The 26,021-nt window shown below is 46.6% G+C and overlaps 1 protein-coding gene across 13 annotated transcripts in view; it reads left to right on the top strand.

The window, feature by feature from the left end:
• The window catches only part of CADPS (calcium dependent secretion activator), a 1,450,780-nt gene that overhangs the window by 826,519 nt on the left and 598,240 nt on the right, over positions 1-26,021 (top strand). For all 13 annotated transcript variants that reach the window (XM_069206526.1, XM_069206531.1, XM_069206527.1 and 10 more), the window contains exon 10: positions 5,772-5,880. In XM_069206526.1, coding sequence (XP_069062627.1) covers positions 5,772-5,880 — 109 coding nt within the window. The remainder of the gene's footprint in view (positions 1-5,771; positions 5,881-26,021) is intronic.

Raw genomic sequence — 26,021 nt, forward strand, 5'->3', positions numbered from 1 at the left:
TTAACACTTCCATCGACATTCTAAGGAAGACCTTTTTCCATTTATCTTCATTGAGACATATTTCCTTTCTACATGCCTTTCTTAAACCTTTTATTATTTTCCTTATTTTGTTTTTGTTTTGTTTTTTCCTTGTATACTTAAAATTGATGGGCCCGATCCACAAAGTTAAACTTAGACATTTGGTCTAAACCTAGACGAAACATCTACGTTTTTGACTTTGGGAATTCACAAAGGGCATTTATAGGTAATATCTTTAGGTCTGCACCCTGGGCAGAGATCGAGACACAAACATTGTTCCACTAGTCCCTAAAGTGGTTCGCACTTGCGAGACCTCTCTCAGTCCCTCACAATTGTGAATTCACAGCTCCCACTGCTCGAGAAAGCCCATGCAGTCATAAAAATCACAGTACCTTCCCGCGGCCTGGTTGCTGTGGTGTCACTCTGGTTGCTCTGGCAACAAAAGGGCGGGGGAGTGGCTACAGAAATCCAAATATCAAAGGCCTCCTGAAGCAATCAGGGACTGCACCGTCACTCTGGTTTCTCCAGCAACACAGGGGTGGGGGAGCCACACTGAATCCACTCTGATATCACGTTCTCCATCAGCAGCAGAGTCACCGGCTGCAATTGGCTCATCGGGAAGCTGTTGGCAGAAGTAGGGATCGGCTGAGAATCAAGGTGGATTCCCTTGATACAACTAAGGATGGGGTGCAGGGTTTGTGCTAATCAGGAAAGTTCTAAGCATTGATCCTTAGAGGCATCCACGGTTGTGGGGATGCCAGCGAAGTCTTTGATGGCCCTGAGACTTCAACAGCAGGGGGCAAGCCGTCAAACCCATGGAGTTCCTGAGTTAAAGAGGTTGTAGAGGAGCAGTTTCAATTCTTCCTATCTGCAAGAAGCAGCAGGCAACAGGCCAACACAGCAGAGCAAGTTGCAAAGTGGCAGTCCCTCCTGGCAATACAGCAGTCAGCAGGCAGCAGGCCAACAAAGCAAAGCAAGTAGAAAGGTGACAGTCCCTCTCCTCAGGACCCCAAAGTGAACTAAATAGTGAGGTTTGACTCTAGACTAAGGGCCTCATTCCGACCCTGGCGGTCATGGACCGCCAGGGCCGGGGACGGAGGAAGCACCGCCAACAGGCTGGCGGTGCTTCATGGGCAATTCTGACCGCTGCGGTAAAGCCGCGGTCAGAAAAGGGCAAACAGCGGTTTCCCGCCGGTTTACCCCTGCCCCAAAGAATCCTCTATGGCGGCGCTTCTCGCAGCACCGCCATGGGGATTCCGACCCCCTTCCAGCCATCCTGGTCCTGGCGGTAAAAACCGCCAGGAACAGGATGGCAGGAACGGGTGTCGTGGGGCCCCTGGGGGCCCCTGCACTGCCCATGCCACAGGCATGGGCAGTGCAGGGGCCCCCTAACAGGGCCCCATAATGATTTTCAGTGTCTGCCTAGCAGACACTGAAAATCGCGACGGGTGCCACTGCACCCGTCGCACCCCTTCAACTCCGCCGGCTCTATTCGGAGCCAGCTTCATTGTTGAAGGGGCTTTCCCGCTGGGCCGGCGGGCGGCCTTCTGGTGGTCGCCCGCCGGCCCAGCGGGAAAGTCAGAATGACCGCCGTGGTCATTTGACCGCGGTACGGTCTTCTGGCGGTTCCCGCCAGGCGGGCGGCTTCCGCCGCCCGCCGGGGTCGGAATGACCCCCTATATGTGCCTTTGAAGTGGGGGAGACTACAAAGGTGCCTTTGAATATCACAAGGTCCTTACCCTTGCTTCTCTGGTTCTAGACACTGTATGAGGGGGTATGCAGTCCTTGATGTGAGGAAGCGCACAGCCCTATTGAGGTGTGTCAGCTCCTCCCACTCTCCTAGCCCAGGAAGACCTATCAGCCTTGTGATGCGCCATCTGGATGCAAATGTCACAACCAAGCTCTCTTTGTGTGTGACTGTCTAGAGAGGATGCACAAAACATAGCTGTCATCTACCTCAGACATTTATTCAGAGACAGGTAGAGGCACAGGATGGGTAAAGTAAGAAAATGACAATTTTCTAAAAGTGGCATTTTTGGACGTGCAATTGTAAAATCAACTATAGTAAAATATGTGTTTTTTAAATTGTGAGTCAAGAGACACCAAACTCTAAAATTCTATCTGCTCCTGTTGAGAAATCACCCCTAAAGGGTGTTCTAAGGCAATCCCCATGTTAACCTATTGGAGAGATAGGCCTTGTAGTAATGAAAATGGATTTAGTAGTTTTTCACTACTTGGAAATATTAACTTTTAAGGTACATGGCCAACTTTTTAAGTACACTTCAACCTACACTTGGGGCTAACTAGGGCCTCCCTTAAGTGTGACGTGTATGTAATAAAAAGGAATGTTTGAGCCTGGCAGGCAAGCACACTTGCCAAATTGAAATGGTAGTTTAAAAATGCACACACAGGGTCTGCAGTGACAGGCCTGAAACATGTTTCAAAGGTTACTGTAGTGATTGGCACAATCAGTGTGGCAGGCCCACTATTAGCATTTCAGTTAAAGGCCTTGGGAACAAATAATGTACTTTATTAGGGGCTTACCAATAAATTAAACATGCCAGTTGCGGAGAAGCCAATTACACCATGGTTTATAGAGTATGGAGCACCTGCCCATTAGCACTGGTCAGCAGTGGTAAAGTGCCCAGAATCCTAAAAGCCAGCAAAAATGAAGTCAGAAAAACTGGAGGTCAGGATGCAAAAAGGTAGGAGAAACCATGCCAAGGATGCCAGTCACGCAATCCTTCACTTTTCGTTGCTCATTCTATTAAACAGATTAAAGATGGACAATTCTATTGCATATGACTTAAAATAATACTTGTGTAAATTGTGTGAATCTCTACCTTAGTATTCTTAATAAATGACTTAACATAACATAGGCATATCTAGAGTGCACATTTATCCATATAGACGTTTTCTGGCACTTTTGACAGATATTCCATGTTTATTGATACCCAAGTCAAGGTTACTCATTTTATCAGCCTCGAAACCGAGTGGACTTGTAGAGACTTGAAACTGATTTAACTGTTTCTGAGCCTTCAAGGTTCATCAGTTACGTAAAATGCATTATCACAGCAAAAAGTTCTGCAAAATCTACTTTACAGAGTAAACTTCAATTGATTAACAGCGCTGCATTTCCCTCGCTTATCTGTTTAATCGACACCCCCTTGGCTCATGAGTGAGTGGTACAAGAGTGTAGGACTGTGCAGCAATCTGCCCAGTTCTCACATGACATGTAGGAGATGTGCAAAGTTCCAGAAAATATAGCAACAGAGAGGTCGGAAAGTGATGAACAAATGACTTTATCCTTATCTATGCATGCCTTATGCAGAATTCTGAGTGCACATCTGGATTTAGAAAAACGGGTGTAAGTTTGCAATGTACATGTAAATGCCATTATTAACCATTCATAAATAAGGCCGTACATAACTTGCACATGGGTAGGAATCTGGTGCATGCGACTGCCTGAAAAATAGAAAACTAGGCATGTAAAGGCATTAAGGCCCATATTTATACTTTTTGACGCTAAACTGCGCTAACGCAGTTTAGCGTCAAAAATTTTAGCGCCGTCTAACGCCATTCTGAAGCGCCATGCGGGCGCCGTATTTATGGAATGGCGTTAGCCGGCGCTAGCAGACCGGCGCTGCCTGGTGTGCGTGGAAAAAAAACACGTAGACCAGGCAGCGCCGGCGTAGGGGGAAAATGGCGTTAGGGCGTCTTAAAATGGGGCAAGTCAGGTTGAGGCAAAAAAATCGCCTCAACCCGATTTGCGCCATTTTTTCGACGCCCAGACGCCATTTAAATGACTCCTGTCTTAGTAAAGACAGGAGTCATGCCCCCTTGCCCAATGGCCATGCCCAGGGGACTTATGTCCCCTGGGCATGGTCATTGGGCATAGTGGCATGTAGGGGGGCACAAATAAGGCCCCCCTATGCCACCAAAAAAAATAAAAAAAAATAAAAATTTATACTTACCTGAACTTACCTGAATGTCCCTGGGATGGGTCCCTCCATCCTTGGGTGTCCTCCTGGGGTGGGCAAGGGTGGCAGGGGGGGTCCCTGGGGGCATGGGAGGGCACCTGTGGGCTCATTTTGAGCCCACAGCCCCCTTAACGCCTACCCTGACCCAGGCGTTAAAAAGTGGCGCAAATGCGGGGTTTTTTGCCCCGGGCGTGATTTTTGCCCGGGAGTATAAATACGACGCATTTGCGTCGCCGTCATTTTTTTAGACGGGAACGCCTTCCTTGCATCTCATTAACGCAAGGAAGGCGTTCACGCAAAAAAATGACGCAATTTGCCCATACTTTGTCGCTAGACGCGTCTAACGCCAAAGTATAAATATGGCGTTAGTTTTGCGCCGAATTTGCGTCGAAAAAAACGACGCTAATTCGGCGCAAACGGAGTATAAATACGGGCCTAGGTACGTTTGAACTTGAATAAGCTACACGAATAATTTCTAACGTGTGTGATTTCGACATAATATTTCCTGTAAAATGTCCTTATTAAAGTATGTAGTGTTTGTTAAATAAAATGCTTATTTGTAATTGCAGTTGCAAAGATCAGTAGAGGGCAGCAGTACATTAGACTTTCTCACTCTCATGTTCGTTCATTAGAGGCAGTTGCTGCTAAATATAGGAACCCGTGCAAATGCCTCCGAAAATTCCACTTTTAAAATGATCAGGCTGAGCCCCACCGAAGCTTCTGCTACTTGGCCTGGAAAATGTAAACGCCATTGGTATTTTAAGCTCTGACCTCTCCTGCGAAGGCAACCTGCCATGACCTCATTTGCTGCACTCATTCAAGACCCGAGAAGGATCGCAGAAGTCAAAGTTTCATCCAGAGGTTAAGGAGATGTCCAAACTAATAAACGTATGCAAAGAATCCAGGAACTGACACAACCTTAGCAAAGTCATTTAAAATCATTTGACAGTAAATTTCCCTGTGAGTTCCTAGCCTTGAGCAGGAACAACCCTTTGCTTTCTAACAGCCTTCTCCCAGACAATCTCGACTTTAAAATGCTAAGTACGAGCAGGCTCTTGACGCAGTCTGATGGGGTCCTAGGGGGGAATTCAGTGCCCGGCCAGGCCCCTGCAGCCGAGCAGGCAGGCATCAAGGCCTTGACATTGAATGCATCGTGTCATGCAGATGGCAACACCGGGGAGTGAGAGCTGCCATTTACAGCACCGGTGACAACAACTGCGCAGATCAGTGGGATTCGAAGATTGCTTTAATATGACTGGCACCCAGCAGTTTAGCTCACATTCTTTGTGACAGGGTGTCACTCTGAGACTTTTCTGAGATGAATGATTGAATGTTCAAAGCGTGTAGCTTCTTTCTCCATAAAAAAACAGACCACCTCTACTAAGATTAAAAAAGACTTCATTTAGCTGGTGTTTTAGCCAGTTACTACTGTTTTAAAGTTGTTGCCCATAACACCGTTACTTAAAACAATAATAGTTCGCTTTTTTAAAGGCTCTACCATTCTTTTGTTTCTAAGCGCTATAAATAAGCGTTACACCTACCACATTTTATTAGCGCCTAATGTACCGATTTAAGAAGGAGGTAGACTGAGTAGGCCCTGTGATAATTGGAACTCGTGACCTGTGGACGATTGAATATGTCAAGGGCGAGCGCTTAACCAGCGAAGGTGTATGGTGTGCCATTAAAGATAAAGGAAAGCACGCGATTGTATTGTTTATACATGCATGTACATGTGAACCTTTCTTAACCAGATGTTTTATGTGATTTTCTCAGGTCAGCCAATATACTTTTGCTATGTGTAGCTACCGGGAAAAAAAAGCAGAGCCTCAGGAATTGCTGCAGCTCGATGGCTACACAGTAGACTACACTGATCCGCAGCCAGGTAAGCGCTCATTAGGCCAGGGTTTTCAATTGTGAATTGTTTGAAAATTATCAAGATAGCGCGTTGTGGTCTTCGAAAAAAAAAAAAATGTATCTTCCGGTGCTTGCATATTATTTTGCAGGTTGACTCTAGCGTCAGTTCTTCTTTATGCCCCATTTCATTCTCGCAATCTAGGATTACTGTCGTCCTAGGCGAAGTTTTCGTTACGCTGGTGTGAATTTGTGTAATTTTCCAAATCTCTCTTACACTAGTGCGAAATGTCGGAAGCCACAGCTTGGGACAAAATACTAACGCGGGCGCACGAGAGCAGAGCAAAGAAACAGAACATGAACAGTTGTTCTTTGCATTAGGTGCAATTTAGCAATAGTTTTTGCACTAAATGCATCCCCTCTACCAAAACGGACGCGAGGATGCATTTCACGCTAAAATATAGTGCAAAGTGCTAGATTTCTGTTCTTCGTAGTTTTGTATTTTTTCCTGAAATTTTATGTATTTACGCTAGAGGAAATTATGCATATTTCTCACAACCCTAGTTTTCTCTCTATCTCGACATCCACCCCCTATCTCTGTGACATTATTAACAATTATAGCCGTTTTCCTCTGTATTTAACTGTCCCTCTGGTTGACACATGTTAGGTGCTTTGATACCCCCCCCCCCCCCCCCGGCCCATTTTTCGGTTAGAAGAACATTGTAAATAAATAATGTATTTAAAACATACATTTCAGTTTCTGTTCTGTACCTGGGGACATCCCAAATCAAACTCCTAGTATGACCTGTTTTTTTGTGGATAGCTAGTGTTGCTGTGTGTCAAAGCAATATGTACAATATGTACACACAAAATGCAAAACAAATGCAAAATAAAATAGCCCATGCGACTTTATTGTTTTAAATTTCCATTTTAGTTAGGAGTTTGTGAATTGTATTAAAAATATCTGTTTCTTTTTCTTCAGGAGAGAATCAAATCATTTAGCCAGACATTAATTTCCAATAATTGAATAACGGCAGGGTATTATACATTTATTTATATTTTTGAATAATGTTTTGCTTAATATTACGCAGCTTTCATCGCTACTAACCGTAACAAATCAAAGGTGGCACGATTATTATTAGCAAACTTTTTTCAATGTACATCATTATATTTGCCATTAATTCCCATAAACTGTTTTGGTGCATTGCAAACTCCACTTCTCAGGCAGTAGGATTATTTAATCATGTAGTGAATTGTCCAAAATGATTTTCAGAGGCTACTCTTTTGGAACCTCTTAAAGTCGACAATTGATTATTATAATTAAAAATATTGGAGAGAACGATTAATCTTCCAAGAATGTAAAGACATACTCTATTACATTTTAAATGATTTACAATAGGCCACTCATGGAGGAGTGTACTAAAGCTTCTATATGCCAACATAAAGATCAGAATGTAGACGATGCATCGATAGTTGGTTAAATTAGTTTAAAATGAAACATTTTATTGGCTGTTCTAAGGTTTGGGAAAGTAGGAGCTAGAAAGTGAAAGGATTACAGACAAATAATCATAAATGGCATTGGCATAGAAACCATGCACAGAGGTATGGGTGTAAAGAGAGATATGAACCAGTGCAAAGCATGGGAGGAATAGGAAAGAATAGATTGAAAATGGGGAAGAAACTAGGTAGGCCGTCGAACATGTGCAAACTGATCTAGTTTAGAATAAAGAGAAGGAGGGGGGCTTCGGGGGATACCACAAAAAGAGTTACATTTTTAAGATCGGGAAATATGTATTTTTCAAAGGTAAGAGGCTTAGGAAAACGACAACCTAGTTTATCACCATATGACACTATAGTTATGCACGAGTAAATAATTAGGATTGAGCAGATAGAGAAACAGAGGCTAGGAAGTATCAATCTTAGTTGGGTGAATTAAAGAACACATACCATCCTTACAATGGAGCATACTCCTGCTGTTACCACTACCCACCAGCAAATCGTTTGCACTTGCTAAAGGGACATATCAGTTGTGTGCGGTGGTTGCAGCATGGTGAGTTCCATCAAGTCTGCCGTACATCTCGCCCATTGGCCAATATGTAAGAAAGTTATACACCTGCTGTCAGGGTAGCATTATTTGAACTACAACCGTATCAGCTACGATAACATCATAATAATTAAAGATAGCCGTTTTGTGAGGTAAGGGAGGGCTTCACCACCTCTTTTTTCACAATGGCAGCGGTATTGGACTAATACTGAGCACTCAAAATCCGTTTTTTACCCTATAAAGTATGGTGTATTATTGTATTCACACTATAAAAACAACTACAGATGTGTGCATCAGAAGTGCTTTGCCTCCCTTTGCTTCTGAGATTCCTGCATTCTCTTTCTGGCAAAACATCTGCCTCACTAGTTTCTCTGTAATACCTAGTCTATTTCCCTGGGCAAGTCTTGGCTTATTATCAATCAATCAATCAAAGAATTTGTAAAGGACACTACTCACCCGTGAGCGTCTCAAGTCGCTGAGGGGGTGTGAGGTAGGGGGGTGCTGCTACTGCTCGCACAGCCATGTCTTGAGGTTTCTCCTGAAGGTTACTAAGTCCTGTGTCTGTCCCAGGTGGATAGGAAGAGTGTTCCACATCTTGGTGGCAAGGTGGGAGAACGATCTGCCACCGGCGGTCGTTCTGTGGATGTGTGGGACGGTGATGAGGTAAAGGTCGGCGGAGCGAAGCTGTCGTGTCGGAGTGTAAAAGGAGAGCCATCTGTTGAGGTATTCTGGTCTGGTGTCGTGTAGTGCTTTGTGAGCGTGGGTGAGGAGTTTGAACCTGATTCTCTTGTTGACGGAGAGCCAGTGTAGGTCTCTCAGGTGGGCTGTGATGTGGCTGTGGCGGAGGATGTCCAGGATGAGTCGTGCGGAGGCGTTCTGTATGCATTGAAGTCTTTTCTGGAGCATGGCCATGCTTCCTGCGTAGAGGGCGTTGCCATAATCCAGTCTGCTGCTTAAGAGGGCTTGGGTGACCGTCCTTCTGGTTCCAGTGGGGATCCATTTGTAGATCTTCTGAAGCATGCAGAGGGTGTTGAAGCAGGAGGACAAGACGGCATTGACTTGCTGGGTCACTGATAGCAATGAGTCCAGGATGAACCCTGCGTGCGTGGTCGTTGGGTGTCGGTGCGGTTCCTAGTGTGGCTGGCCACCAGGAGTTGTCTCAGGCGCAGGGGGTGGAGCCGAGGATGAGGACCTCAGGTTCGTCAGAATTCAGTTTGAGGCAGCTGTTCTTCATCCATTCAGCGATGGCCTTCATTCCTTCATGGAGGTTGGTTTTGGCGGAGGCGGGGTCCTTGGTGAGGGAGAGGATCAGCTGGGTATCATCGGCGCATGAGACAATGTTGAGGTTGTGTGATAGGAGGATGTTTGTGAGCGGAGCCATATAAACGTTAAAGAGGGTTGGGCTGAGGGATGACCCCTGGGCCGCAGATGATCTTGGTGGCTTTAGAGGGGAATGGAGGGAGGCAAACTCTCTGAGTTCTGCCAGTGAGGAAGGAGTTGATCCAGTCCAGGGCTCTGTCGCAGGTCCATGCGTCGTTGAGGGGTGTGCGTAGGGTGTGGCGGCAGACGGTGTTGAAGGGGCCGAGAGGTCCTGGAGGATGAGGGCTACGGTTTTGCCATTGTCAGTTAGGGTCCTGATGCCGTCAGTGGCGGTGATGAGGGATGTTTTGGTGCTGTGATTGCTGTGGAATCCGGATTGGGAGAGTATTGTTCTCCTAGAGGAAGAGGGTCACTTGTTTGTTGACAATTTTTTCAATGACTTTAGCCGGGAAGGGGACCAGGGAGATCGGTCAGAAGTTCTTGAGGTCCTTTGGGTCCGCCTTGGGTTTCTTGAGGAGGGCATTGATCTCTGCATGTTTCAAGCTCTCCGGGAAGGTGGCGGTCTCAAAGGAACTGTTGATGATCTTCCGGAGTGGGGGTGCGATGACAGAGCTCACTTTGTTGAAGATGTGGTGAGGGCAGAGGTCGGATGGTGAGCCGGAGTGGATGGTGCTCATGATTTTGATGGTGTTGTCGTCATTGATGTGGGTCCAGTAGAGCAGGAGGCTGGTGTGGCTGGAGGGTGGTGAGTATGTGGTTTCGATGGTTGACAGGGGGTCTGGGCATTGAAGCTGTCATGGATGTCGGTGATCTTGCAGTAGAAGAAGGTGGCTAGGGAGTCACAGAGTTCTTGCAATGGCGGGATGTCGTTGACGTTGGAGCCGGGTTTGGAGAGTTTCTTTACGATGTTGAAGAGCTCCTTATAGCTGTGTGTGTTGTTGTTGATGCGTTCTTTGAAGGTGGTTCTTTTGACGGTTCAGATGAGTTGGTGGTGTCTGCAGATGGCGTTCTTGAAGGCTGTGTGGTTGTCCGGTGTCTGTTCCTGGCACCACATTTTCTCGAGTCTTCGGCATGTTTGCTTGGATTCTTGGAGGTCCGCGGTGAACCAGAAGGCCTTTCTGTCTGTGCAACTGTTTCAAGATTTCTTGATCTGGGTGATAGTGTTGGCACAGTCGTTGATCCATTGCCTGAGGTTGCGGGCTGCTGTGTCGGTGGTGTTGATTGGTGGGTTCAGGGAAAGGATGGTGATCAGCTAGTCTTCGGTGACCTTGTTCCTGTGGTGGGGAGTCTGCTGTGGATGATGGTGTGTTGTGAGTTTCCCGAAGGAGAACTGGATGCAGCGGTGGTCGGTCCAGTGGAGTTCGGTGCTGTGGCTGAAGGAGAAGTGTTTGCTAGCGGAGAAGATGGGGTTGAGCACGTGTCCGGTGGAGTGGTTGGGTGTCGCAATGAGCTGCTTGAGGCTGGGGTTGTCGAGCAGGGTGGTGGAGTTGTTGTCGTTGGTGTTCTCGAGTTGGAAGTTCAGGTACCCGTGGAGTATGTAGTCTGTGGATGCCAGGGCGTGCGTGATGATGATGTTGGAGATGGTGTCGCTGAACGCTGTCGGGGCACGGGGGGTCTGTAAATGAGGGTTCCTCTGAGGGTGGTGTTTGGATTGGTGTGGAAGGAGTAGGGATAATCACATTCTCATGAATACTGTTTTAGCTATCTCCCAAGCCAACTCATCTGGTAACGTGCATTTTTCAAGTGAGGCTCTCCACAAGACATAAGCTCCTTTTTTTACTCTTCATGAATCCTCCTCAAGGCTGCATTGTCAAAATGATGCCTCCACTCTAGAAATTCTTCATTTTAGACTGAAAAGCCACTGTTCTGGTTCTTACTTAAATAAAAATGCAAATAAAACTCCTCCAGGTTCATTTCTATAGAACATCAGCAGTTTGGCCCAAGAGCATGCTTCACAGACTATTCAGGCCTCTCTCCTGCCTTGTATGCCACGTTCTTCTGCTTTTTACTAGGCAGCATTAGATCACAACCAAAAGATCTATGACCACATCTGATTGAATACCTTTTTTTCAGTAGCAACATCGGAAAATAGGCTTTAAGGAATCTCCGACATGGAGAGCCAAGAAAGTGGTCAAAGTTGTCCATAAATGCTGTGACTAAGCTCCAAAAAAAACTTCTCAAGGAAGGTTTCTTGGGCACATGCCAAATACCTCTTTAATATTTACTGTATGACACGTTAGTGGCATGGGATCAGCTCCAGAGTTTTTAGAAAAAGTAATACAATTGAAACAAAAAAGAATGTAAGCTCCAAAGGGAGCTAATTTGGGAAAAGTACTAGCTAACTATCCCAATTTTAGGAAAAATCGATATAGAAAAACTAGATATAATAGCTTTAACCGTGTTGATTAAAGTTCAGAGGTACCTACTTTTGGCATTAAAGTCTATAGAAAGTGTTGTTATAAGTGTTTTATTAAGGCCAAGTAGAACATTATGTTGACACGGGAGCAAAAGTGTTAAATAGGGCTTGATAAATTACCTTATGATACAGGTGTAATCATAAGGAAGTATCTTTTGAGGGCTTTTGCATGTCTAAGAGACTGGTGAGATGAAGCATACACGGGGAAGAGAGGAAACTAGAGGCTTTTTTTCTCCTTCACATTCTGAGTGAAAAATGTCAACAAAAATAACTAAAATATGGCGTGTCATGTTTCTGTGCTACAAAGGTGCGCCTTTAAAAGTAAAGTTCCTCTATGATGCATTTAGTTCTACGGAGGCTTATTTTGCTCATGGCATGTGCTACCAACTACACAGGGTTTCGAAATCAACCCTTTCTGAATCTCTAGAGTGTACCTAATAGTGTTTCCTAACTCATATAAGAACCACAAAGCAAATGACTTAACTTCCTGAAAGCTCTTCTACTGGTGAATTCAGGTCCAAGGCACACACCCAAAATAATGTGCACTCTACAAACATTTGGAATTTGTTTGTTGAGGTTTATTTCTGGACAGTTCTGTCTCTTCTGACGATTCACAGTCCCAGCCAAATCATATCCAACATGTGATTTGTCATTTGGGAGTATCCCCGTGACTTCATCAGGGCTGGAAATAACATAAAAAAACTGCCATTGTAATCACAAATACTTTGTCTCTCTGTACACCTTCATCAAACCTAACAAATGACGTGCAATATTACATACTGTAATTCTATTTTGTAGAAACACATGCAAAGTTGCCAACAACGACACACTCATTGTTGAGAAGACAGTAAAACAGTGACAACAGATCTGAACACACAGTAGATACCCCTCTTTTGAAAAAAAGATTTCTTGACAAATAATCTTACATGAACTACTGCGTCATCCTTAAACTCCCCTTCTTGGATAAGTTCTAAAATCAGTGTAAAATCTGTCTCAAAAATGCAAACTTTATTTCCCATCTACTTCATTTCTTCACTATGCTTAGTGGACCGTTCCGAGGGGCACCCTGGGAGAGGTTCATATGGGCTGATGGAGGAAAATATTTGGCACCAGCCACAAACCATCCTTCAGTAAGTGAGCGACCTTTTGGCACTTCACTATGATCCCTTAAAATGCTGTACTTAACTATTAAACCTGAAAAAGCAGAGATACAGCTGGTAATCTATGGATCTCAAGAACCAGGGAGTATAAGACCTCAGGCTCTGAAACACATGAGACACATCCTGGGTGGTCTCTCATGCCATCACTACTTAGCATGTGTGCTTTCTACAGGATTCAGTCTGAAAATACACAGCCTAGAATGAACTCCATCTACACATTTAATTTCCCTTTATCAATTACAAAGTTGCCTTCTAATGCATGCAGAGGTAGATGAGCTGGAGCGGTAGAAAATAGCTAAATAAAACATGAAGGGCCTGATTTAGAACTTTGTGGATGGGTTACTCTGTCACAATAGTGACGGATATTTCTCCCTCAGAAATCTAAATCCCATGGCCTATAATGGGATTTAGATTTCAGTGGATGGGATATCTGTCACCTTTGTGGTGGAGTAACCCATCCGCTGAGTTCTAAATCAGGCCCTAAGTGCTAGCCAACTAATATGCTTCACAACTGTCTGGCCTAACATTTGAGACACATTTGTGTGTATTTGAAGACATAGGCCCTGATTCTGAGACTGCACTTTGTAGTACATTTTGTAGTGCTACAAAATGTACTACGAAATGCAATTGGCAAACTACATGTGGAGTTTTATGACTCCTCCCTCCCCATACTTATGTTGCGTAGTCCTCCACCCTGACAGCAGAGTCTCCAAGTGCGGCCTACTCTGCACACATCAGTATAGATAGTGCGGAGATTTAAACTCCATATTTAGGGCCAGATGTAGGAAGCCTTTTGCGCCACGCAAACTGCGAAAAACGCAGTTTGCGAGGCGCAAAAGGCCAAACGCGATGCACAACCGCAAATTGCGAGTCGGTACCGACTCGCAATTTGAGGCTGCGACTCGCAAATAGGAAGGGGTGTTCCCTTCCTATTTGCGACCGCATCGCCATGCTGAGTTGCTTTGTGACTGCGAATGCGGTCGCAAACCAACTCGAAGTCACCATCCACTTGAAGTGGATGGTAACTTATTCTCAAAAGGGAAGGGGTCCCCATGGTACCCCTTCCCCTTTGTGAATGTCAATAAAAATATTTTTTCAGAGCAGGCAGTGGTCCTATGGACCACAGCCTACTCTGAGAAAACCGAAAACAAATGGTTTCGGAATTTTTTCTTTTTGCAGCTCGTTTTCCTTTAAGGAAAACGGGCTGCAAAAAGAAAAGAAAAAACTGCTTTATTCAAAAAGCAGTCACGGACATGGTGGTCTGCTGTCTCCAGCAGGCCACCATCCCTGTGAGTGCCTGGACTCGCTATGGGGTCGCAAACTGTGACCCACCTCATTAATATTCATGAGGTGGGTCTTTGCGACCCCATAGCGAGTCGCAGAAGGTGTCTGAGACACCTTTCTGCATTACATTTTGCGAGTTGCAAATTGCGAGTCGCTATTACTCGCAATTTGCAAGTCGCAAAGGGCCAGATGTAGCAAAAAAACATTTTGCGAGTTGCAAATTGCGAGTAATAGCCCTGACGCATTCCCCGGTGGATATGGAAGGATAAGGATAAGATACCATTGACCTGTACCCAGGCCATGGGATTGGCAAATAAGGCACGGACTAAACAACAAAATCTAGGTCCCAAACCAACATGCTAAAACACTAGAAAGAGAAACCCAGTCTATGGTATCAAAAGCCTTCTCAAAATCAACAAAGAGAAGTGCCAGGTCTGGGGTTAGCTGATGACGTTGTGCTAATGCCACATGCAGACGATGTACACAATGTTGCGTGCTTCGGTTTACCATAAATCCACACTGGTCCGGGTGGATCAGTGATGGCAGGATCCTCCTAAGGCATGATGCAAGAATCGTGGCATAAATCTTAACCTCACTGTTATTAAGGGAGATTGGTCTGTAGTCTGTGCAAAGTCATAACGGCGGCTGCGTTTTGGGAAGCACCATAATAATGGCCATATGTAGTCCCTCCGGAAAAGAGCCCAGTCAGTCAACCTCATCATATAAGGCTTTGAGGTGTGACGTTAAGTCATCTCAAAATACTTTATAGTATTCTGACGGAAACCCGTTAGGTCTGGGAGTCTTGCCAGTTCCCAGTGATGAAATTGCATCATTGATTTCCTCATTTGTTATGTGGTCATCCAGGATAGCTGCCTTTGCATGAGGTAGTATAGGAAGGGGAACAGCTATTAAGAATTGGTGAGCATGTTCCTGATCACCCGCCGATGAGGCCCTATAGAGTACCTCATACTAGGAAGCGAATGTATACGCCACATCCTGTAGTTTAGTAACAGGTTGTCCATGCATATTAAAAAGTTCAGGGATAATTCTAGATGATTGATGACTTGAAGCCAACAAATAAAGCATTTTCCCAATTTTCGTCCCCCCCACCCATATTGCCCCTGGCATTAACTGCACGCCAGAGGTGTTTAGCCACCTGTAAAGAATGATCATGAATCTCATCCTGTGTCAACAAGAGTTGCCTGGCCACCACTTCAGTCGGCTGAGTAAATTGCTCCTCTTCTAATTGGGTGGCTCGTGACTCTAATTGGGTAATGTGTAGGGTCTGGGATAGCTCCTGGGAGCAGACGAGGCTCTTGGCCATGCCTCGTGCCACTCCTTTGCTCAGCCCAAGAGAGTACCCGGTGAGGAGACCAAATCTGTTTTGAGAGCAAAATATTCCTGAAGTGTTTACCGCAGCTGTTGGACATGGGGCTTGTGCTTCAGGTACCATGCATTCATGCGCAACATCAGGAGAATCCCCACTTGAGTGGACCCCAGTATGAACCAGAGCAGCGCATGATCCAATATACCCCTTGATAGAATTTCAATGTGTGTGAGATGGCAGCAATCTGTAGCAGGTAATAGAACAAGATCAATTCTAGATTTTGTACAGTTTGCCACTGAAGTGTGCGTAAACTGCCGGCGCCTCAGATACCAGACTCTCCATGCATCACACAGACCCACGGACACCAGCCAGTTCGACAGGCCTGAGGCCACGGTCTGCCTATGGGCTGATGGGGATCCCGTCACATCCAACATGGGGTCAGGGACTACGTTAAAGTCTCCCCCCAGAACCATGACCCCCCGGGGAAAAGCTTGGAGCAGGCTAGTAAGGTTGTGTAGAGTCCTGCGCATAGGCGCTGGAAGGGCATATACACTGATAACGTTGACGGTGAGGCCCTCCACCTTCCCGGTCAGGATCACATTTCGCCCCTGTGGGTCCTTCTGCACCTGAGTGACCACCATAGGAAAGGGGCGGTGAAGCAGTACCACTGCCTCCCTCGATCCCTGAGCAAACATCTCCTGGTACACCCTGTCAAAGCCCCTACGGGCCAGTAACGGGCAGCAGTCCCTGAGAAGATGGGTCTTTTGGAGCGAGAGAATGTCAGGTCGGTGGCGATGAACGTGCGCAAGTACTGTGTGCACTTGACCTTATCTAGAAGACCATTAACGGTCCATGAAATAATTTGCATCGGGCCCACCGTGCCTGTGACCTGTGAGAATATGTCAGTTAAGTGCTTTTTTGGGGGGTCCATCTGGACACCATCCAGACCCCGAACCGATGGAGCAGGATTATTGCCCTGGTGTGTGTCATGGTACCTGTCAGAGAGCGGTGCTTGCCTACCTCCCTGTGCGTGTGATAAGGAAAGCAAACAAACATTGATTCTGACTAACAGTAACAACTGCCATGCACCCCGGCGCAAATACCCACACCCCCAACTCCCGCCCCTCTCCATACTTCCCCCATGAAACATCGGTTGCCACTATAAAACATTTAACTTTCTACTTTAGAAGGTTCTTAACCCCAATCTAATGGGCAGTGGTGGACCCCTTCATGCTTTGGATTAAAGAGCATTAGTTAGCTGGCAGTTGCCGCCCAGCCCGTAACCAGATTGAGGCTGTCTTTGACCTTTCTTTATTCCTTTCCCAGCAGAATGTCACAGCGCCGGACTATGGGATATGTCAGAGTCACTGGGGTCATCCAAGTGCCCAGTAGCCCCTCCCCCTGTTCGCGACTCCTTCTCTGTTTAACCACTGCAAGCAAATGTTGAATGCTGGGCAGTGCCAGCTGCGCTGTCCCCTCCAATGGGTAACCAACAGGGCAGCGGGACCGTGAGCCACGCCACTCCCTGCGTCTCTTGGAACGGGTGCGCCGCCGGTGACCCAAAGGCCGCTGCAGCTGGTTATCCAATGACAGCGCCTCACGATTCTTTGGGGAGCCACCCCCCCCCGAGGGCCCAAAGGGACCTCCTCGGTCACCCACGTCCATGCCGCTGTGGGACTCTCAAAGAAATAAGTTTTGTTGCTGTGCACCACTCTGAGCTTAGCGGGAAAGAGAAGAAGGGAGGGTGTCTCCATCGCTCCTAATTTTTGCTTAACCTCTACATAGGATCTACGCTGTAGTTGAACTTCTCTTGTGTAGCCCGGAAATATAAGGACCTTCGCTCCCTCACAGCACAATTCCTTTTTGCACATGCCTCCTGTAACACTGTATCTCTGTCCTTAAAATAAAGAATCTGAGTATCACAGGTCGCGGGGGGAGAGCCTGGTGGGGGCTTGGTCTTCAATGCTCGATGGGCTCGCTCTATAGCAAACCGGGGTGTGCGGTGCTCCATCGGCATCCATGATTTAAACCACTCTTCCAGGAAGGATGCCAAGGAGGAGGCCACCGTGTTTTCGGGAAGTCCTATGATACGGATGTTATTTCGCCTTGAGCCAATTTCAGCGTCTTCTGCCCTGCAATGCAGTTTTGATGTCTGGACTAGCAACTTCGATACTTGAGATGCAAGAGCAGTCATTTCGTCCTCCACATTGGATATTATAGATTCCGCCTCTCTGATTCTTGCAGTTGCGTTGCAGAGATCTTGGCACACTTGAGCCACATCAACTCTGACCTCCACGATTTTCATCTCCAACGATGTTTGGGAGGTCGGAATAGCCTAAAGAATGGTCACCAAGTCTACGGGCAACAATTTCCCACCAGGCCCACCTGTTGCCAGGTCGCCTGCATGAGTTGAGCTTGGGCCTATAGTAAACTGCTCCATGCATGTTTGCACCGAAGTGGACCGAGCCGGTTTATCCTTAACCATCATAGTCCTCCTGAGGTGTGTTCACAGCAGTTGCGAATAGGAGTTCATTCAGTTCTATAGAAAGTCTGCTACCAATTACAGTGGTCGTGCTACCCCAGATTGGTGGATATCCTTGCCTAAGGCATTGACTGATTACTCTAGCTTCAGAGTTACCTGGGTTGCAGTAACCTGTTAGTGGTTGTATCTACAGCCTGCACGGCTGTGAGGGACTGTGGATCACGCTTCCTTTTTCTCCACCTCCACAGCGATGCAGGCACTGAGCAGTCCAGGAGAGGGCAATCGTGGGGCCACCATGGTAGCCGCAGTCCAGTCCGGGCCAGAGATGCCCCCTCAGGAGACCCGGGCTGCAGACCCCGACCTACACCGGGAATTACATCCACCCCAGTGGAGTCAATTGGTTTCCTTTGCCCCACGGCCTTAAGTCCTACGGGGTCACTGGGACAGGGTCTCGCCCCACAACACAGTTGCCGGCAGAAGGCACCTCTGCGCAATGGGGTTGTTACCGGTGGGTCCTCTTGCCCGGAAGGGTGAATCATGCAAAGGCAAAGCACATGCACCTCGCGCCTCACATCTTCCCAGCTAGAGGTGGGCACCTTGGTACTATGTAGGCAATCAATTTAAGTGGAGCAGATTTAAGACGTGTCCAGTGAGGGTTGCCCTGACAGAGGCTCCGTTTTCCACAACACTGACTCTTGCACCATATAGATATATCCTGTGCTGGTAGGCCGCAGGGTCACAGGCCACTGGCGTATGCCCAACAGCCGTCCTCTCTAGCTCTCATCCAGTCTCTGTTGCCTGAGGGTGATGTAGTTCTCAGGGCGTATGACCCAGCAGTCCATCAGGACCACTCAATTAATTCTGCCAATGAGGCCTACTGAAATCCCAGCCCTTTCTTTGGCCAGGCGTGCCCAGCTGCATCCGGTTGCCACACTGCGCTGTGGCCCGCTCTCCAACGCTGGTCCGTCTCTTCCTTTGGCTCCGTGATGCACAGCAGCGGAGAGCATGGCAGACCTCGGCCCCAACTTCAGCGGCCCACTCCAGGTCACACCGCCTGGCGCCGGCCCTCCACAGGTCGCACCAAGGCGCCGCCTCGCCACCTCAGTGGGTCTACAGTGGCCAGACCCAGAGGCCCCGATCTGGCCCCACGCCACCTCCTCCTCCTCGGCTCCAACGGATCTCCACTGCAGCCTGATGCATCAGCTGCCAGGGCGCTCCAGCATAATTCCTGCGACCAGCCAACAGGCCCTCCACTTCTGCCCCTTTGCTGGCTCCCTCCAAGCTCCGGCCCAGCCACCGGTCAGGAGCCCCCTCAGCAGCTCCCAGCCGACATCTTCTGCCTCTCAGCAGTTGGTGTCTCACATGCCCCCGCCAGCCCTGTTCGCCAGTTCAGACGCTGCCCCAGTCTCCAGGGTGCATCCCGCACCTATATCAATACAGGGCGAGGAGGGAACTACCAGAGGCAGATAACGGAGGGGTCTGGAGCACTATACTACTGCCATCTTGACGCCTCGGCCAAGCCCCACCAAAAGGTGCCAGTTTTAGTTACATTTGTGCATGAGTTATAGTTACCTAAAATAACTCTCACTATAACTGCTGAATTTCTCTGGCTTGTGCTAGTAAATTCAGAACCTAACTATACTGTCCTTTTTAACTTTAGTTATTCAAAAAATATTTCTATAAACCTTTGTTTTTTCAGTGGATTTCTATGATTTTTTAATGTAAAGTAGTATTAATTACTATATATTAATCTAACCACTGCTGTGCAGGTTGTGCTTGGTGTAGTTTGTCCTCAGGGCCTGGCCTGCAGCTAGGCTTTGCTGCCAAACCCATACAACCACCCAACCCCACTCCATGCACAGACTATGCTGCCATCCACTTATAACCACCCAACCGTACATAATGCACAGGCTTTTGCCATGCATGGCAGGGGTTGGTTCTCAGTTGACAAGAAAGCACGCACTTGTCATAGTCACTATATGAGATGTTGCGCTCGAAAAAAGCAAGGGTGCACACACCTCCATCAATGATTACTGAGAACGTGTCAAGGTTTGAATGCAGTGAAATAGCACTTACTTTGTCTTGACCATGCGCAAGAAAGTAGAATGATTAGTACCTTACAGAAATGGACCTTGAACCTGGGCACCGGCTTTGATCATATCTGTAGCCTCTTCCTGTTAAGGTTTGTTTTCTGTCAAATCAGTATCATGTCAGAATGAATCCTGCCCTGTGTATTTATCTAAGAAGGGGCCACCATTTTATGCAGAATGTCTACCCAACTGGAGTACTTTCTACTGGATAATTAGTAAGTGCTACCTCATTGAGTGTATGTATAGTGCATCTCTTGCACTACAGATGCTTAAAGGATGCCATGGTACTGTATCCAGTGTCCTTGAGAGTCTAAAACTCTGCCTATGTTATTGTTTATTGAGCTTTATCAGATAACCTTTATAGGTGGAACTGCACGTCTGCAGTTCCACCTCGAAAATCATTTTTTATATTTTTGTTCTCGGGGACGGGAGGGTGAGCTTGAAGGCTCCATGGTCCAAGTCGACTCCTGTCTTCTGTGGGAGTCAGCATTGCTCCTGCAGGCAGGGAGCTGCTTTAAATAACAGCTCCCTGCTTGTGGGAGCAATGTCTTCATCTCTTTCCCTGCACGTGTTAGCAAGCATGCAAAGAGATGAAAACTCCACTTTCTGCAAGCAGGATTTGTTTGACAGCACACACTTGCTGAAGCGGTGTTATGTGTACTTTTTCTTTGTGGGAGCTGTCAGCTCTGGGGAGATATAAAAAATGTGTTTTCCTTTAATTTCTCTTAAGCTACTGAATGGAGTTACAACAGATAACAAAAATCATAATCTGTGTACTAAAATCTACCTTTGTGCCAAATTTGGTATACTTTCGTCCAGTGGTTCGTGCTCTACTTGTGTGTGGTTAAAACTCCTATGGGAAAGAAATACCATGGGAAATGCCCTATTTTTACATGCAATTTCCATATGGACGTTTAGACACAACTACAGCCCGAAATGCTGGACAGAGTGCCACTAAATTTGGCAGGCAGGTAGATCAAGGTGCACAGATCATGCTTTTTGTGTAAATCCATTCAGTAGTTTTAGAGATACTTAAAACAAAATATATTGTTATCTAGGGATCCTCCATGGATCCAACGGTCCCGGTGATGATATCCGATTAGCTGCCAACACTTCAAGCAAGAAGTGTTGGCAACAATTTTGGGACTTGCCTTCAGCCAAGTCCCAAACAAAAACACACAAAAAGAAAAGGAAGCAGGGCAAGAATACCTTAACCCCCTAGCCTTTGTCCTCGGGTCCCTTTGGGATCCTGCCAGGGCATAAAAGTATTTTTTTTATTTAAATCTTTGGCAAAATCTGCAGATGGATTTTTCCAAATATATTAAAAAAAAGTGTGGGCTCCCTTGCTTCGTCTCAATTTGGCCCCCGGTGGGCCAGGTCCCGGGGGTATGCACACTATAGATAGCAAGGAGGTTGGTATACGGGGCCCCCTCCTAGAGTTTTTAAAAGAACCAGGGACCACTACCAACCCACAACTACATTTAATATTTATTCCTGGGGGCACACAGACCCCTCCCTAGGTCCCCAGGGGCCACCACCTCCCTGAGGCTACAGAATAGAAATAGGGGGGCTTTGTGAACCCCCACAGGGCCCCAGGAACCATCACCTCCCTAGGGATATATTTAATAATGATATAGGGGCTGTGCAGGCCCCCGAAGGCCATGGGGACCACCACCTCTCCAGGGCTACATAATAAAAATTGTTGTGGTCGCTGCATGGACCCCCTCTCAGAGCAGCTCTCTCAATGCAGGATCCATGCTAGCTCCTGCAGGAGACAGGGAACCAGAGGGACTGTGGGGGCATTAAGAGTCCCTTGTTGTCCCCAAAGTTTATTTTACAAAATAGAATCATGCATATTTATATTAGATAAGTATGGAGGGCAGGATTCGTTGTGGCACGATACTCATGTTACAGGAATTAAACCTCAAAGAAAAGCAGTTACATATATAATCAAAACAGGTGCCTAAGTAGAAGCTTCGCTTTTGTGAAGTACTAATCATCCTAACTTTGTGCACATGGCCAAGGCAATGAAATGTGCTTTCTTTGCATTTCCAATGTGAAATGTTATTCATAATCATTGATGGAGGAGTTGGCATCCTTTCTTTTTTCAAGTGGAATATCTCATGTAGTGACTGTCAGGAGTGAGTTATTTCTTGTCATATGCTGCAGAGACCACAGATTGTGGTATCCCTTTTCAAACTGCAAGTATGTAAAATGTCATTGAAGCCCTGCCCTTTTGGCCCCAGCCCATTTACATTAGTGATATGCAAGGTCTTCCCCCTATTTTGTCAGGAAGATGGACAGCTTACTAAAAGGCCTCCGCCAAGCATGTTTCTTTCCGATTTTGGAGATGCATTTGTGACGCATAGGAATATGATCACATCTACAACAAACAAAGAAGCATTTCATGAGTGCTGGGGGGTAGGCTGTGGGTCCTGGCTGCAGGCCAGGCCTTATGGCCAAGCCCTGCTGTGTAGGGCCAAAAACCATAATAGGCACAGCGATGGCTGCAGGCGAGGTCCTGCGGCTAACCCGGCTGTTCACAACTGAAGGCCATGTGTGGTACAGGGTTGGTTGATTATAGAGGGTTGGCCACAAGCTGTGACTGCTGGCCAGGCCCTGCTGCCAACCCACACTGCACCCTGCCAAACGTCTGGGATGGCCTTGGTTGGATTAACAAAGTAATTAAAATTACTTTATGTTAAAAAAAAGCATAGAAATTCACTAAAAAAACAAAGGATACAGGGAGGTTATAGTCCACCACCTCCCTAGAGCACTTTTGCAAATCGAATGCATGGGGACCAAGAGGCCCCTGCAGCCCTGGGGACCGCCACCTCCCCGGACCATAACTACATCTGTGTGGGGGTGGGGCATGCTAGTCCCTGCAGCCCTGGGGACTGCCACCTCCCCAGGGCTTCTAATTTATTCAAGTGCAGGAAGCCATCCGGCCCCATGTAGCCTTGGGGATCACCACTTCCTCAGGGATTTAAACTTAATGAGTGCATGGGTCCATGCGGCACCCTGCAGTCCCAGGGACCATCACCTCACTGGGGCTTTAAACGTAATGACCGAGTGTGGGGGTCCCGCCCACCCCCCAACAACACCGGGGACCACCACCACCCTGGGGCTTTAACTTAATGAGTGCAGGGGGGCACCTGGTCCCCCCACAGCCCCAGGGACCGCCACCTCCCCTGAGCTCTAAACTTAATGAGTACAGCTCCTCTGCAGCTCCCCGAGGCTAAAATAGAAAAATGAAGGGGGTTTGTTTTGAACCCACTGCCCGGGGACCACCACCTCCCCAGGGCTACTCTCAAACATTGGATAGGGCCACACTGTACCCTTCTTAGAGCCAATAATGGCCCTTGGGACCATTATCCCCTAGGACCAGCTCCTGCTATGTCCAGGGGTGCCCACCCCAGGACATAGCTGTTTGCTTTTGCTTGGTGGGAGCTGACAGTTTTTACCTTTTATTGAAGATTCATAATCACAAAGCAAGACCTCCAGGAAGAGCAGCAGTGTTGTCTAATCTTGGACTATTGGAAAATACTGCCATATTGCTTGATCACTACTTTCATCCCTATGTGACAGGTCTGCAATATTTCTGCAAGGATAGTAGTGACTTCCTAAGATGTATACATGCCATCAAATGGGTTGCCAAGTGTACCATTATTACCTTAGATGTCCGTTCAGTATACACTTGTATAGAGCAGAACATGGGGGTAGAAACCTATATGCATTTTCTCCCAACTCGTCCCTTCGCCCTTTGAGACACACTGCTATGCTTAGAGAGATGATGTTATATTGTTTACAGAATAACATCTTTTTATTTGAAGACACCTTGAATTGTCAATGTATCGCAACCACAATGGGCACCTGCTTCACACCCAGCTTCACAAATGTATTTCTTGAATGGTGGGAGGAGCAGGTGGTCTGGGAGGAGTACAGTGAAGAGTTCACATAGCATATTTTGCTGTGGATCCAGTACATTGACTACAAATTCCTTCCTTAAGCCTACTAACTATCTGTGGGGTAGAGGGGTGAGGGGGCAGGCCAAGCTGCATTCCTTTCTGACTGGCTTCCCTTAGAAGCTTAATTTTGATTTAGCCCCCTTCCCCCTCCTGGCCTGGTCTTAGCATCTGCTACCCTCCCCCATCAAATAGTTTCTGTTCAGTGTAGGCCACTTATCACCTCATCAAAACAGCCTGGCTAATCCTGTTAGAGCTAACCATTCAGGAGAGACCACTAGTAGTCTCTGGTAGGCTGGAATTTAGCTTACAGGAAATACAGTCTTATAACATATTTTTTGTGCTAGTTATGATAATTTCAACAATGGCAAGATGTTGGATTTATCATCACCATTCATTTGAGTCCTTACATTACTTTTTTAGCTCCTCCCTAGCCATTTGTAGGTTTATAAAAAAAAAATCCCATTTTAACCTAAGGAGCTAAGGGGCATATTTAAGAAAAGTGGTGCAGCAGGAAGTGCAGTGCCACTTTTCTTGCGTCCCCCTAACGCCATCATGTGTGTGCCGTATTTAAAATATGGTGCACCATGGCAGTAGTCAGGTGACTAGCATCAAAATGTTTGACACCAGTCTGGCCCTCTACAGGTTTGCAGGATTAGCATTAAAAAAATTGATGCTAATCCTGAAAAGCAGCCGGAGCCCATTGTAAGCAATGGAAGCCTCCTTTAATGCCTGCTCTGTACTGGCATTAAAATTTCCAAAAAAATGGCACAAGGAAATCTATTAGATTTCCTTGTGCCACTTTTTTGCTCCCCCTAACGGTGAATGCCCCCTTTGCATACATTATGCCTGCCGGAGGCAAAATGTAGCCCAAAGGGTTACAAAGTGGTGCAATACATGCATTGCACCACTTTGTAAATATGGCACAGTGTTTTTAGCCTTCTAACACCACATTAACGTAAAAACAAATGACACTAATGTGGCAATGGAATGGCGATAGGGGCTCTTTAATACACCCCTAAATATCTACATTGGGGCAAAATGAAAAGAAGCGTTTTTCCCACACCACGGCGTAGAAAACATATTTTATAAAGTCCTTGCTTACAGTTACATGGCACCCTTACCCTGGGGCATCTACGGGAGATCTTGGGGGCGAGTTATCTGAAAAATAAGGTAGATTAATACTTTGGAAGTACATTTAATCCCAAAATTGAGTTTGCATGCATTTTACAATCTAAAGACAGTCTTTAAAAATGTCAACAGGCACTCAGCAGTGCACACTCAGTGCAGGAAATCTGCTGGGGCTCTAAACCTCCCTGCCCTATTGTATACTATGGACTTATAGGTAGTCTGAATTCCTCTTTCCCTATTATCTACTAGGGCCTTACAGGATCTGTCATTGCCAATCGGAATGATAACATTATCATTTGACCATATACCTTTTATTCAGAGCACTGGCCCTGGGCCTGTTGAGCAGAGCCCAGGGCAGTCAGGGTCAGTTACCATCAGTATCAATCAGAAATATTGGGCTGAACATGCTAAAAGGGTGACTTCCACACATGGTCCCATCTCAAATGAAAGGTGATGGCTAATAAACCTAAACCCTTGTAATCCTCATCAGCTTCATAGAAAACCTGGAAAGTCGATCTGCATTAGCATGGGCCACCCCCTGTTTGTGTTCCACTGTGAAGTCCATCCTCTGCAGGTAAACGGACCACCTCAACAATTTAGGATTCCCCCTCCCCTCATTTGCATTAGCCACCTGAAAGGTCTGTCGTCAGTTTGCACACAAAAGTGAGTACTAAACAATTATGGTCCCAGCTCTTCAGGGACCAAAAAACAACAAAGGCTTCCCTCGCAATGGTACTCCATTTCTGGTCTCTGGGGGTCAGTCGCCTCTGATCAAGGCAACTGGCTGATGAAGGCCCTTTTCATTTACCTGTGCCAACACTGGCCCAAACCTATGCTCTGAAGCATCTATTTGAACCACAAATGTCTTTGTGTAGTCAGGGCCCAGCAACCCTGGTGCTGAACTCAGACCTTCCTTCACTCTGGAATCCACAAGGCTCTCTTCAGTTTCATTT

This window comes from Pleurodeles waltl, chromosome 9 (assembly GCF_031143425.1).
Source record: "Pleurodeles waltl isolate 20211129_DDA chromosome 9, aPleWal1.hap1.20221129, whole genome shotgun sequence".
NCBI lineage: Eukaryota > Metazoa > Chordata > Amphibia > Caudata > Salamandridae > Pleurodeles > Pleurodeles waltl.